We start from the raw sequence: 15,768 nt of genomic DNA, 5'->3' as shown, positions 1-15,768 counted from the left end.
TGCCTATCAATTGAAGAATGGATAAACAACTGTGGTACATACATACAATGGAATATTATGCTACTTTGGAGAATAACAAGGAAGCTGTAATCCACCACATAACATGGATGAACCTTGAGGACATTAGGCTGAGTGAAATTAGTCAGTCACAAAAGGAGAAACACTGCATAGGACCACTATTGTAAAAGACTAAGAAAAAGAACCCGTACTAAAAGCGAGGGGGAGGGGATTCTTTGCTGTTTACCTGGATGTGGGGAGTGGGGTGAGAGAAGGGAGGGGAAAGTGGAGCAAAGGGTAGGGAATAGACACAGAATAGTTTGGGTGCTGGGGAGTGGGGCAATACACAAGAAGTGGGAGGGAACAATGGAAGAACAAGGTGAATGGGAGAAAAGTAAGGCAGGTTTGCAGGGGCTAAGTGGGACAGAGGTAAATAATGATGTATGCACAACCTTGGAACAACAGGGCTCTGGGATATAGGGATTGAGGCATGGTTTCAATGGGTAAAAGGGGGGAAGTAATGTTAAGATGGTTGGCTGTCTTTTGAATCTTGGTTTTCTTTGCATACCACTGTAAAATAGACACTTGAGGGGGAGGAAAAGGAATAGGCAGAAATATTACCATAGAAAGCTTGTAAGTCCGTCTTCTGCCTATAACTGATTGGAATACTAAAATGGGGCTACAACTTGCCCAGTGAAGGAGGCTTCCTGTGGAGCCTTTGCATTGCATAAGACCATAGGTGGGATCCTGAACTCCATCCAGGATCTTCTGAGGTGGGAAATTTCCACTTGAAAGGACAAGCAGACCAGCCTGGAATGACTAGAAGAGTGGAAGGTACTTCTTGAAAGAAAGACCAACAGGAAAAATAAACAATAGCAGCAGTCTGACTGCCTCCTACAAGAACAAGCATATTGCTCACCCAGGAGCCATCAAGGCAAGTGGTCGGATCTCCTCAGGGTAAACCCCCTTCTAAGACTAAGACTCAAGGGGAATACAAGAGCAGACATTTGCTCTGACTGGTGACCACATTGGTCACCGATAAGGGGAAGTGAGAGAAAAACAGGAATGAAGCTGCAAGCTAAGTCCTACCATGTTCAACAGACTCCTGTGAACCCAGGTGGAGACCTGGTTGGCCAGCAGTATGGCAAGACCTGGGGACTCCTGGGCCCAGAGTTCAGTGACATAGTCATAGAGGACTAGAGTGGAGAGTGAAGCGTCCAGCTGATAAGAAGTGAGGGCATATGTACAAGAACACCCACACTTGTAGATAATACCCACTTGACCTGGCTTCAATAGCTGGATGATCAAAGCTCAACTAGAATTAGAAAGAAGAGGAAAAAGAGTAATCTAATCCAATTTTATGGACTTGACCTATACCTATGGATGCAGTACCTCAAATGAGGGTCCAAATCTTTACAGCAAGGACCATTCCTACCCCCTCAATACACAGGGTAGACAGGGATGGACAACTTGGACATTGGCTACCCAAAATGTGGAGGCTACAAAAGCAAGAAGTGACTGGCTTACAAGCTTTCAAGAGGGAGCCTAGATCCAGAGGGCACGGAGGAAGGTCGACTCTCCACTGTGTAGTATCCAATCTGTCTGGGTGGGGTTGATGAAAGGAGTTGGGGATAGGACTCTTGTGGTACAATAGTGAATAACTGCTATCAGGACTGACTTTGAGGGTTGGAAATGTAAAGGTAGACATTTTGTAGCAAAAAGGAGGGGACCCTACCCAAAGAAACAGTGATGCCAGAGATGGAGGCAGAGACGATGACATGGAGAGATGGAGCAGCTGGGGCTATAGACCCAGAGAGGGAGAGGGGCTGTGTGCTGACGACCAAGGGGCAGGCTTGTGGGTATATCCTTTAGTTGACTGATGATGCATGGAGGGAATTGTAATTATGGCAATGAATTGAAATCCGATAAGATGAATGTAAAGCTAATGTTCTCCCATGTAAACCATCACATAATTCACAATAAAAAAAAATAGTAATGGATTTTTCCACTTATTTTTTTGGAGGAGTCTGTCATATATGGGATAAATTGACAATAGCAACTCAAAAGATTAGATAGGAACATCAGGGGGCAGTGAGTTTGTTACTGGGAGAGGAACAACTCAGAAAAGAAGGGTGAAAATGGTTACTCAACTTGGAGAATGTTATCAGTGTCACTAATTTATACATGTTGAAACTGTTGAATTAGTGTTATGTTTTGGTGTGTATTATCAACAACAAAACAGATTTTTAAAAAATAATTGTTTCTGAGAAATAAACAAAACATACACACCAGTGTAAAAGTCACCATCACAGAGATTCAGCAAAATGGGAAACAGATTTTTGAGCTCAGAAACTGAATATAAAAACATATCTGAAATGTTCACATAAGATAGAGCATGTAATAAGAATATATTTTAAATGATCAAGTGCAAACTAAAAGGAATGAAATAAATTTTAAGAGCTAAAAAGGACAGAATGAGAAAGTCCCAGGAGAGAGAATACAAAGAAAAAGGAAAGGAGTATTTATCAAAAATATAATGGCTCTCATACCCTTTCTAGATTAAAATAAATTGATCTATAGATTGAAGACAATCCTTATCAAAATCCCTGCTAGGCCTCACAGCTGGGGACAAACAAAGGGGAGGCAGACTACATGGATATCCAAGATCTGGAGGGAAACAGGAGCCAGGCTAAGACAACTAAAGACCAATACCCCAAATTAGAGTGGCATGGAAGACATTACAAAAAGCTGTTCTGGAGCAAAGGATGAGGTGTAAAGGTCTAAGGCTTGCTATTCTCTTGCTGTTTCCAAATAACTGTTTTTCTGGACCATGCAATCTTGATATCCATGGCCTCGTGAAAGAAGGGTGAAAATGGTTACTCAACTTGGAGAATGTTATCAGTGTCACTAATTTATACATGTTGAAACTGTTGAATTAGTGTTATGCTTTGGTGTGTACACCCACTCCCACCCTGTGCCCCTTGGGGTCTACTTTCCTGTTAATTCTCTTTTGTGTATGTTCCTTCTCATAGAATTCCACCTCATGCTAAACTTTTCCATAGATCATCCTACCCTGGGGGCAACTGTTCTGAATACTACTCAGAATCCATCCTGTGCATTCCAGAAGTCCCTCCTTTAAAGTGACTGAGACACAATGTAGTCCAATTAAGTTCTTATCCCATAGGCAGGGCACAGTGCACTGGTTTCTCTCTGCTTTGGGGAGGCAGGTGGGCAGTGGTGATCTGGGAAATTCAGGGGACATTCTGGTGGTGGTCTGGGAAAATCAAGGCTCGGGATGATGAATGGTTAGGCAGTTGGTCCAGGTGTCTGGATGGTTGGTCCCTCACAGTCTTGCTTCCTTGTTCACTGTTTGCTTTGAGTGACTTGCAAGTTACTAAATGGCAGGAGACTCTTTTGAGTCCAGTTCAGTCTAGGGCTCAGGTTGGCAGAGGGTACCTACAGACCATGGGTGAGTATGGCTCTCCTTGGACTAGCACCACTCCTCCCTTTCCCCTCTAAATTAGGGAGTGTGACTCTGGGTGTCACAGTAGGTCTTTGAAACTCTTACCCTCTTGGAGACACAGACCTCCCGAATTACCTTCTGCTCTGTCTTGATTTTGGCATTGTAGAAGGAGATGGAGTCAGGACCCTCAGGCAGCACTGTCTGCTGCAGCTGGCTGAATCTGTCCTGGTCATCTTCTCCCTGGGAAAGCCCACACCGACCAATCCCTTCAGTCTGGCATGGTCAGGACTCATCCCCTTGCCGGGTCTGCAAACCCCCACCTAGGTCAGCTCATAATTCTCCTAGCCCCCATATTTACCTGTCCTCACGGTTACCTCACCACTGCCACCTAGGTAGGGCAAGCCATCCTGGAAGGGTAGCAGCAACAAGAGTGATGTTTGCTTTGTCCCCACAGCTTGATACCTGCCTCAGGAGAGGCCTGTACCTGTCCTCCTGCCTGGGCCAGCCCTGGAAGAGGCTGAGGGCACCCCTCATACTTCCATGTTCACAGAGAATGAGGGACACTGCCCACTGCCCTGTGCTCATCCATCACTCCCCTGAAATACTCACCAGAGACACAATCCTGTTGACTGGTACCATGCCAGGTCGGATGCTGCCACATGGCTTCAGTGCCACCTGCATGTCCTCAGGGATGACAAAGGATTCATTGTACCAGATGTCAAATTCTGCAAGGTGAGACAACAGCCCAATGAAGTATACGAGAGCCCCTGAAGAAGCTGCAAATGCTATGTTTGCCTGTCTTGTGCCTGTCCCTGATTCACCCTTATTTAGTTGCAGCCCAGGAGTCTCATCCTGGCACTATCTGTGCCTCCAGTTCTCACAGTCCTGGGAACCACACATTTGAAGTCACTGCCTGTCCCCTGCTCTACCAGACAGAGGCTCCAAAGCTACTTCCAGAAACTAGATTATGGTCCTGCCTCATGCCTCCTTGTATCTTATGTGGTCAGTCAGCCTTCCTGGCTGGTGCACCTGTAAGCAGGCGGTGGCGACACTGATCCACCAGGCGTTGGCAGTATTGGATCTCAGCCCTAAGGTCACGCAGGTTCTGGTACTCGCTGCGGTACTGCTGCTTAAGGTCTTTGAGCTTCAGAATCTGTAGGAATTCTTCCTCATCAATAATCATCAGCCCCTTGTTCTCGTAGTCACCTGAGGGAGGATGGTCAGGGAGTAAAGGGAAAATAGAGGTGTTATTCAGGAAAGACTGGTACCATGCTGGCAAAGCCTGAAAATAGGAATCTAGAGCTGGGCATGGCATGGAGGTGGGCATACCATGAGGGAAGACAAGGCAGCTAGCTATATTAACAAACAAAAATTTATTTTCCCACAGTTTAGAAGGGAAATGTCCTTGTGTCTTTTCAACATCTGTGGGCCAAGTATTTCTTGGAGGTCTCTGTATGTCTTGGTATCAATTTTCCCCTGGGGTGTAGGAGGTTCTCAGCACAGACTCAGGTCTAAAGGATGCACTCTGCTCCTGGCTCTTCTTTCTTGTTGGCACTAAGGACCCTTCTTCTCTGCTTGCTTCTCTTATAAGATAAAAGGTGATACAGTGGAGGGGATTGCAACCATGGCAATGAAACGATATAAGAGAGAATGAATGTAAAACTAATGTTTTCCCATGTAAACGATCATATAATTCACAATAAAACATTAAAAAAAAAAAAAAAGTGATTCAGGCCACATCCCAGGGAGATGCCTCTGACATTGGATTAGGCCTGTGACTTGAATAAGGGTATTACATCTCACCCTAATCCCTTTAAAATGGAATGCCTGATCACAACAGGTCACATCATGGGGTATGATTACATCACCACACAACTTCCAGACCACTGAGAATCATGGCCCAGCCAAGTTGACTTTTTTTTTTTTTTTTCATTTATTGTTAGGTTTAGGGTTAGTGTAAGGGCTACGCATAAGACTTGGTCTAGTTTTTAGGGTTACAGTTAGATTTATTCAATTTTTTTTCTTGAAATCTATTTGATTTCCTCTTTATTTGGAAGTTCTGTAACTACATTATTCCCTCTTTTCATTTTCTGGGGGGTTTTGTTGTTGTTATTGCAACTGTATCTCTGGATCTCTATTTTTAATCTTAACGGCTTATTCTACTTCTATATTTGGGTTGAGTCTAGGTGATATTATAATGTATGTTAGTCTCAGGTTTTTATCTGCTGTTGTTAGTGCTCTATCCAAATAACTCCCTTTAGTATTTTTTGTAAGGATGGTAAGGTTTTTGCAAATTCTTTTAATTTCTGTGTGCCTGAAAATGTCATAATTTTGTCAACATATTTGCTGGATAGTTTGCTGGATATATGATTCTTGGTTGAGAATTTGTTTTTATCAGAGTTTTATGTATGCCATTTCACTGTCTTCTTGCCTATATGATTTGTGATGAGAAATCAGAGTTCAGTCTTACTAGTTCTTGTTTCTAAGTAACTTGTTTTTCCTGAGCTGCTCTCAGGATCCTTTGTCTTTGGTTTTGAAAAGGTTGATTATAATATGTCTTGGTGTTTTTCTTTTTGGGCCTATCCCATTTGGAGTTCATTCAACTTCTTGAGTGGCTAGCTTCTCATCTTTCATGATGTGAGGAAGTTTTCTTCCAACTCGTGGATAATATTCTGAGGTTTGTCTGTTTTTGTCTCTTCCTATTTTGGAATTTCTATCACACATAAGTTATTCCTCTTGATTGTTGTTGTTGTTGTTAAGTGCCATTGAGTCAGCCCTATATATAGTGTTTCCAAGGCTGTAGTTATTTGCAGGAGCAGAAAGCCTCGTCTTTCTCCCAAGGAGCAACTGGTGGGTTCAAACCGCTGCCCTTGTGGTTTGCAGTCCAATGTGTGTCATATGGAGCCGTGTCCCACATAAATCTTATGCTTTCTTTGGTTCTTTTTTCTGATTGTCCCTTTAGCAGATAAATATTGAGAGATATCTCTTCAAGCTCAGTAATTAATTCAGCTTTCTACTGATTCAATTCTATTTCTTTGCCCTTTCAGTGTATTATCTGTTTCTGAAGTCTTAGTGTTAAATCTTCAGGCTTTCTAAATGCTGGTTTTGTATGAGTCTCATTATTTTCAATTATTTTGTCAATTTGCTTCATTAATTTTTTCATAGTTTTATCTATGTTTTTCTTGAATTCATCTGTAGTTTTCTCAGAATTTGCTGAGGTTGCCTAATTAGCATTCTTTTAAAATCCTTATCAGGTAGTTCTGATACCATTTCTGGTATTCTGTTTTCTGACTGTATTTTGGTCACTTGTTTGAAACACTATCTTGTTTCTTTGAGTAAGGTGAAATTGTTTTGTTTTCCCTGAGACATTGTGGTTGTTGTTGTTAAGTGCCGTCAAGTAGGTTCCGACCTATAGCGACCCTGTATAGGGTTTCCGAGAAGTGACTGGTGTGCTTGAATTGCCGACCTTGCAATTCAAACGGCTTTGCAGTCTGATGCATTAACCCATAGTGCCATACCAGGAGCCGAGACATAGCAATGGTGTATTTGTATTTAGTAGATAACTATATATTGGTGTATTATCAGATACTCATCACCTGTGTCCTGGTGGATGTGGTAGAAACTGGAAGTTTGAACACAATTCTTTTTTCGCTGTTTATGTAACGTAGTTCAAGGCAGGTTCACTCACATCCAGAAACAGGGGCACTAAGCCAGGTGCCCGACTCCTGGCAGAGCAGCTGCCATTGGTCACTGGGTTGGTGATCATGGAGATTAGTTACACCCCTGACTACCAGGAGGGTATGCAAGGGAACAAGGGAAAATTTCACCCCCTTGCCGTCAACCTCTAGCTGCGTCCTGTGTCTGCAGGTTGATGTAATTACAGCCACTCATAAAAGCTCAAGATGTCCACATCACATCATGTCAGCCCACAAGCCACATGGTTTCCTTCTCTCTCACTGCTCCTGTTCATTTCCTCTTTTGACACTCATTCCACTTCTCTCTTATTCTCTGATGCTTGGGTTTCTAGGATCACCATCTGTATTTGTTTTACTCAGCCTCCCATATCTTTGCTGCAGAGGGCAATTTCAGCACGTCGGCTTAGGCTGCCATCGTGTCCCTAATCTCTGACATATATTTTTGGGACACACAATTCAATCCATGACACATCCTATGAATCAAAGATATGCATGCTTGCTTTGTTGTTGTTTTTAAATTATATACATGAATTTGCCTCAATGGATAATACTACAAGGCACTTGGGACAAGCATCACCATTAAAAACAGTGGATGTAAATCCAAATTTCAAATCATCTTGATGATTCCAACATTTACCAGCTACCTTCTTGCTAGAAGAGGGAAGTTTCAGTTGAATGATTAGCCATCTCCTCCATTCATGGTCTCTTTGCATGGGCCTTTCTAAGGTTTGGAATTCCTATCACATGTAAGTTGTATTGACAGTATTCTACATAATCTTAGGCTTCCTTCAGATTAAACAAAATTTTTTTCCTGATTGTTCCTCTAGCAGATAATATTGAAGAATTTCTCTTCAAGCTTAGTAATTTGGCTTTCCAGACTGACTGGAAGAGATCCATATTTGTACCCATTCCAAAGAGAGGTGACCGAACAGAATGCAGAAATCATTGGACAATCTCTTTGATATCCCATGCGAGTAAAGTTTTACTAAAGATAACACAGAAACGGCTGCAAGCATACATTGACAGAGAACTTCCAGAGCCGGATTCAGAAGAAGACATGGAATGAGGGATATCATTGCTGATGTCTGATGGATCTTAGTTGAAAGCAGAGAATATCAGAAAGATGTTTGTTTACCTGTGCTTTATTGACTACGTAGAGGCCCTCGACTATGTGGATCATGACAAGCTATAGAAAACATTGCGAAGTATGAGTATTCCAGAACACTTAATTGTGCTCATGAGGAATCTGTACATGGACCAAGAGGCAGTTGTTCAAACACAACATGGAAACACTGAATGGTTTAAAATTAAGAAAGTGTACAACAAGGTTGTATTCTTTCACCATACTTATTCAATCTGTATACTGAACAAATAATCCAAGAAGCTGGGTTATATGAAGAAAAACGTGGCATCAGGATTGGAAGAAGACTCATTAACAACCTGCAATATGCAGATGATACAACCTTCCTTGCTGAAAGTGAAGAGGACTTAAATAATTACTGATGAAGATAAAAGAGCACAGCCTTCTGTATGGATTGCATCTCAGTGTAAAAAAAACAAAAATCCTCACCACTGGACCAATAAACAACATTCTTATCAGCGGGGAAAAGATTGAAGTTGTCAAGGACTTCATTCTTCTTGGATCAACTATCAACATTCACAGAAGCAGCAGTCAAGGAATTAGATGACGTATTGCATTAGGCAAATCTGCTGAACAAGACCTTTTGAAAGTGTTGAAAAAGATGTCAGCTAGAGGACTAAGGTGCACCTGACCCAAGCCATGGTATTTTCAATAACTTCATATGCATGTGAAAGGTGGACAGTAAATAAGGAAGACTGTAGAAGAATTGATGCTTTTGAGTTATGGTGTTGGAGGAGAATACTGAAAGTGCCATGGGCTGCCCATAGAACCAACAGATCTGTGCTGGAAGAAGTGCAGCCAGTGTGCTCCTTGGAGGCCAAGATGGCCAAACTTAAAGTCTCTCATACTTCAGACATATTGTCAGGAGGGACCAGTCGCTGGAGAAGGATCTCATGTTTGGTAAAGTCAGAGAAAAAGAGGAAGCCCCCCAGCGAGATGGATTGGACAAGTGGTAGCATCAATGCACTTAAGTGTGGCAACAATAGCGAGGTTGGCCCAGGATTGGGCAGTGTTTTGTTTTGCTGTGCATAAGGTCAGCACTGACTTGATGGCGCCTAACAACAACAATTCTTTTTCTTTGTCCAGCAGCAAGGGCTGCTAGGTTGAGACAAGATATAGTAAAGTCTGCGGAGCCATTCAACCAGTTATCCAATGACTATAGCACCTTGAAAGCACAGCACAGGTATAACATATATCCCCCCAGGTGTGGGGCTCCCAGTACCTAGGATCCATGGTGAGCAAGTCCTGAGTGTGTGCATGAGGCATCCCCCAGGAGCAGAGGAAAAGGTTAGCATTTACTGATGTTTATAAGGAAAAGTAAGCACATGAAGTGTCACTGATATCCTGAAGGGGTCAGAACCCCCATATGAGATCAGGGGTGTAGAGGTGCCCTCACCAGGTCCCTCACCTTCAACATGAGCAACCTGCTGTGGTCTGTGTTCTCCAGGATGTCCCTGATGCGATGACTTTGATAAGCACAACTCATTCACAGGGAAGGGTATTTACTCTGTGTTCTGATAGGGAGCGACTGGGAACATCTTTTTTACTCCCCAGAGCTTCTCTTACTGTCTACAAGATTAAAACTTAAGATAATTGTATTTCCAGATGATGTTGCAGTTTTCAAAAAACTAATATTCTAAATTTCTTGACCTTTCTAGGCCTACAAGTGGCTGTCAGTCATAAGGTACTTGGCAATTATTTTAAATATGTAAATATGTAATGAAAGGTTGCATGTTCAGGAAACTGGGCATAGGAGACAAATAAGTGCCCAGTGGTCCTGAAAGACCTTCATTGTGTCCTCTCCCTGGAGATTCTAGGTGGAGACCATCACAAACCTTCTGCGGTGTTCTAGATGCTTAGAGGGTCTTGCCATCTGGAATGGTATGCCATAGGTAGTCTGTAGGGTATAAGCAGAGTAGCCCCAATAATTTAGAAAAACTTCCCTCTAAGAAGTAAAAGAATAAAATTGTCCCCCTGTGACTGAGATGATGCATGTGACCTATAAGAATAAATCAAATAGGCTTTGGAGATGCTCCAGTGGATCAGGGAGTATGCTCATGAAAGCTGATCCAGAATGAGGTTGTGATTTATCAAGAGAAGTCCAGTAACCTGTGGTGTGTCAGTCTGGAAAAAGAGAGTGGGACTGAATTGGGAATGTGAACAAGAGTGTGACTTCTGGTTCTGCCTTAGAGTTGGACAGTCATGTATTAAGTGCCAATTCTGTGTCCTGCTACAGATCTCTGAGTCAGAATCACTGGTTGGGGCATAGGAAACTGTGCTTGATTAGCATTCCCCGATGAATCCTCTGCATGCTCAAGCTTGAGGGTCCTTGGTCTATAGCACAAGCATGGGCAGTGCCTGCCACTAGGACAAGGGCAATCAGCTGAAGTTCCTACACAGGGATCTCTGCTTTCCGAACCTGGACCCTATTCCCCCCGCCCCCACACACCCCTATCCTAGGACAGAAGACCTTGCTAGGTCAATGCAGGTGTTGGGGTTCAGTAATAAAGAATCTTCTTAAGACAGTGAGTCCCTTGGCCCTCTGGTATCTACATTCTCATTTCCCTATTTAAGACTCTTGTGGTCCTAAGCAGCATCCCACCCCAATCTGACCCCTATGTGCAGTAAGGAGACCACACCAAGACTCGGACAGAGGTGAGGTTTTGGGACCATGTTGGGGTTGCCAGCCACTCTTCTCCTTGGGAACTCCTCAGCCAGACCAAGGGTCTGTTTCTCCACAAACAGCAGTATCTACCAGGTCCAGCACCTAGGTCTGAGATAATGCAGTAATGGGTGGCCTATAAGGATACGTTAGCTGAAGGAGAGGGACTCCCCATAGCTGGACTAGAGCCATGTGGCTACACCCCACTGTCTGCTGACTCTCTCCCTACCTTGGACCTTCAGTGCTCAAGGCTGCTCCATTTGGAATAACTCTGTCATCCCAGAGATACCTTACCATCCTTCCATCACATTCACCTTGCTTCTCTCGTAGTGACTTCTGGAAATGTAATGCCTCCTTGGTCACGTCAATCTCCCGCTTGATGGTGTTGATACGTTGCGTGGTCTCGCTGGCCCTTTTCCTCCGCTCATTCAAGATGGATTTGTTTTCTTTGAAGATACGGTTGATCTCACTACCTCGCTCATTCTTAAACTCTTCAAAGGCCACAGGCTTGGAGGGTGGTGTGCTGGGCCTAGAGATAGAGGTGGAAACCAGAGGAGAGAGAGAAATGGAGTGGTTGCCTAGGAGTCAAGGAGCATTTCATCTTCTTTCTCTGGGGCATCTGTGGGCAGGAAGTCAGTTGTCCTGGGCACTTCCTTCCCCAGAAGGCAGCTAAATTATTAGCGAATCATTTCCTCATCTTTGTTTACTCAGCACAAAACGGGACATGTCCATTACAGAAAATGATGAAAGCAGGAAGAATGTAGGCAACAGAAAATAAAACAAAACAAAACCCACTCATTATCTATCAGTTTGGTGTATTTCCTTCCAGGAATGCTTCAATACAATTTTAAATTGTTGAGGGCATACAATATATACAATTAAAAAAAATGTTTTATTGTGAATTATGTGATAGTTTACATAGGAGAACATTAGCTTACATTCATCCTATCGTATATCATTTCATTGCCATGATTACAATCCCCTCCATGCATCATCAACCAACCAAAGGGTATACCCTACAAACAAGCCTGCCCCCCAGTCGCCAGGACACAGCCCCTCTCCCTCTCTGGGTCTAAAGTCTCCAGCTGCTCCATCTCTCCACGTCATCATCTCTGCCTCCATCTCTGGCATTACTGCTTCTCTGGGTAGGGTCCCGCTCTCCACTCTTCTCCCTTGATGGTCCCAGGGACCTACGTTCCTAGACTGCAAAGTTAAGCACTCCCCTCCTTGCTACAAAACATCTACCTTTACCTTTCCAACCCTCACAATCAGTCCTGATAACAATTATTCAATATTGTATCACAAGAGACTTGTCTGCATCTCCTTTCATCAGCCCCGCCCAAACAGATTGGATACTACTCAGTGGAGATTCTCCTCCGTGCTCTCTGGATCTAGGCTCCCTCTTGAAAGCTTGTTAGCCAATCACTTCTTGCCTTTGTAGTCACCCCATTTTGGATAGCCAATGTCCAAGTTGCCTATTCCTGTCTACTCTGTGTATGAAGGCGGTGGGAATGATCCTTGCTGTAAAGATTTATTACCTCTTTTGAGCTTCTGCATCCATAGATGTAGGCCAAGTTCATCAAATTGTATCAGATTACTCTTTTTTCCCTCTTCTTTCTTCTTCTAGCTGAGCTCTGATCATCCAGTCATTGAAGTCAGGTCAAGTGGGTATTATCTGTGCATATGCCCTCTCTTATCAGCTGAATGCTTCACTCTCCATTCTAGTCCTCTGTGGCTATGTCACTGACTCTGGGCCCAAGAGTCCCCAGGTCTTGTCACACTGATGGCCAACTAGGTCTCTACCAGGGGTCACAGGAGTCTATTGAACGTTGTAGGTTTAGCTCGCAGCTTCATTGCTGTTTTTCTCTCACTTCCCCTTATTGGTGACGAATGTGCTCACCAATCAGAGCGTGTATTCCCACTGAGTCTTAGTCTTGGAAAGGGGTTTGTTCTGAGGGGACCCGACCACTTGCCTTGATGTCTCCTGGGCAAGCAACTTTCTTGTTCTTGTAGTAATCAGTCGGTCTACCTATATTGTTTTATATTTTTCTGTTGGTCTTTCTTTTAAGAAGTATCTTCTGTTCTAGCCGCTCCAGGTTTGTCAGCCTATCCTTTCAAGAGGAAATTTCCCACCTCTGAAGATTCTGGATGCTGTTCAGGATTCCACCTATAGGCTTATGTAATGCAGAGGCTCCAAAGGGAGCCTCCTTCACTGGGCACGTTGTAGCCCCATTTTAGGTATTCCAATGAGTTATACGCAGAAGATTGACTTACAAGCTTTCTATGGTGATATTTCTGACTAGTCCTTTCTCTCCCCATCCAGTGTCTATTTTATAATGTAATGCAAGGAAAACCAAGATTCAAAAGACAGCCAAGCATCTTAACATTATTTTCCCCCTTATCCCCATTCCAACCATGTCTCAATCCCTGTATCCCAGAGCCCTGTTGTTCCAAGGTTGTGCATACATCATTATTTACCTCTGTCCTACTCAGCTCAATATATATAATTTTTATTCTTGCTTTTTTCACACAAAAATTATGCTGTTAAAAACTCTGGAGTAGACAGGGATGGGCAACTTGGACAAGGGCTACCCAAAAAGGGGGGAGAGGGGGCTACAAAGGCAAGAAGTGACTGGATTACAAGCTTTCAAGAGGGAACCTAGATCCAGAGGGTGCGGAGGAAAGTAGAATCCCCACTGAGTAGTATCCAATCTGTCTGGGTGGGGCTGATGAAAGGAGATGCGGATAGGTCTCTTGTTATACAATATGATATCAGGACTGATTGTGAGGGTTGGAAATGTAAAGGTAGATGTTTTGTAGCAAAAGGAGGGGAGTGGTTGACTTTGCAGTCCAGGGGTGGAGGTCCCTGAGGCCAACAAGGGAGAAGAGCAGCGAGTGGGACCCTACCCAGAGAAGCGGTGATGCCAGAGATGGAGGCAGAGATGATGATGTGGAGAGATGGAGCTGCTGGGGACTTTAGACCCAGAGAGGGAGAGGAGCTGTGTGCTGATGACTGGGACAAAGGCTTGTAGGGTATACCCTTTGGTTTATTGATGATGCAAGGAAGGGGATTTAACCATGGCAATGAAAGGATATATGATAGGATGAATGTAAGCTAATGTTCTCCCATGTAAACTATCACATAATTCACAATAAAATATTTTAAAAAAAACACCCCAAACTCTGACATTGGAAGGACTTCCAGAAAAATGGCAGACACACTACATGAACCAGTCTACAACAAAGATACAAGAGACCAAATGAAACAGACACAGATAAAAATCCTGGAAGCCTAAATTCCAGAGGAAAGATTAGGGAAGTGGATTGTGTGTTTGCTGGGAGAAGAAGCTAAGCAGGGACACTGAGGCCATCTTGCAGTTTTGTGAGGAGCTCTGATGACAGAAGGTGGCCTGGCAAGCAGATTCATACAGTCGACAGGAAAGGTGCAATTCCTTCCTTTTCCCCATACTCCCCTGATAACTAGAAATGTGGCCAACTTCCAACCTCATCCACCTCCAGTGAAGATCCTGTTCTCTGGGCGTTTGGAGCTACATGGTTGTGAGCCACACCAGTGTCAGGCATGGGCTGGCTACACTACTTTAGTGCCTGGATTCAGGTAGGCTTGGCTCCAGGTCTAAAGAACCCCCAGAGCCACCAGACCAGGTAGTAGAAACCCTCATAGCCAGCCGCCCTACCTCCAACTGCTCTGTGATCCTAATGGACACTAAAACCATCTCCATCCAGGGCCTCCTCAAACAATTTCCAGACTGAGTGCCCTAAACATTGATAACATCAAGGCCTATAGGACTCCATCTAGGGCCAGGAACTCTGCTGTCACATCTCTCCTGCATCCACCTCATAAGATCCTTGGCTAGCAAGAACCCCCCAGTTTTTTCTCCAGCTGCAATATTTTTCTGTTTTGATTTTATGCTTTTGTTGTTTCATTGTTTTTGTTTATTTATTCTTCTTACCTTTCCATCCCTTTAATTTTATTCATTCTATTTCTGCTTTCTTCTCCTTCTCATTTCCCTATTTTCCCCCCCTTTGATCTTTACTATTCTCTTATTATTTTCATCTTTCCCCTCCCTTGTTTTTTTTTTTTTTTTAATTTAAGGTTTTTACTGTGGATTGAGTGAAAGTTTACAGGGCATATCATCAGTTTTACACCTTGTTTCATAACAATGATTATAATCCCCTCCATGTACCATCAGTTCACAGTATTTCTATCCACTTTAGTTTTTCAAAAAACAAACAAACAAACAACAACAACAAAAACCACTCAGGCACAGATAATAATTTACATCTCCAAAGGGCACAATCTGCAAGTCTGCTCCTGGCCACCAGCTCTTAGTCCCTCTCTTCGTAGTCCATGAATCTAGAGTCCTTAACCTCTCCCCCTCTCCATGCCCCTATCTCTGCCTCCATCTCTGGTGCTGCTGCTTCTCTGGATAAGGTCCCGCATTCTGCTTGTGCTTTACTCTCTTGTTGGTCCTAGGGTCCTCTGTTTCTGGACTGTAAAATTAACCACTCCCCTTTTTTTGTTACAAAACTTCTACCTTTACAATTGTGACAGTCACAATTAGTCATGATAACAACTATTCATTATTGAATCTTACGAATGTTATCCCCATCTCTTTTCACCAGACCCATCTAGACAAGATGACAGCTATTCAGTGGGGACTCTTTCTTTCCCCCCATACTCTCAAACTAAACTCCTTCTTGAAACCTTGTAAGCCAGTCACTTCATGCCTTTATTGCCCCCACATTTTAGGTAGACAGTATCTAAGCTGCCCGTCCCTATCTACCCTGT

At 43.4% G+C, this 15,768-nt stretch overlaps 1 protein-coding gene across 1 annotated transcript in view; it reads right to left on the bottom strand.

The window, feature by feature from the left end:
• KIF9 (kinesin family member 9) overlaps positions 1-15,768 on the bottom strand; it is a 123,749-nt gene that overhangs the window by 45,364 nt on the left and 62,617 nt on the right. The window contains exons 16-19 of the mRNA XM_006868838.1: positions 11,273-11,487; positions 4,490-4,666; positions 4,070-4,185; positions 3,566-3,700 (exon numbers count right to left, since the gene is read on the bottom strand). Of these exons, the coding sequence (XP_006868900.1) occupies positions 3,566-3,700; positions 4,070-4,185; positions 4,490-4,666; positions 11,273-11,487 (643 nt within the window). The remainder of the gene's footprint in view (positions 1-3,565; positions 3,701-4,069; positions 4,186-4,489; positions 4,667-11,272; positions 11,488-15,768) is intronic.

This window comes from Chrysochloris asiatica, unplaced genomic scaffold, assembly GCF_000296735.1.
Source record: "Chrysochloris asiatica unplaced genomic scaffold, ChrAsi1.0 scaffold00124, whole genome shotgun sequence".
NCBI classification, from domain to species: domain Eukaryota; kingdom Metazoa; phylum Chordata; class Mammalia; order Afrosoricida; family Chrysochloridae; genus Chrysochloris; species Chrysochloris asiatica.
The sequence above is the reverse complement of the archived record's forward strand: the minus strand, read 5'-3'. Positions and strand labels throughout refer to the sequence as shown.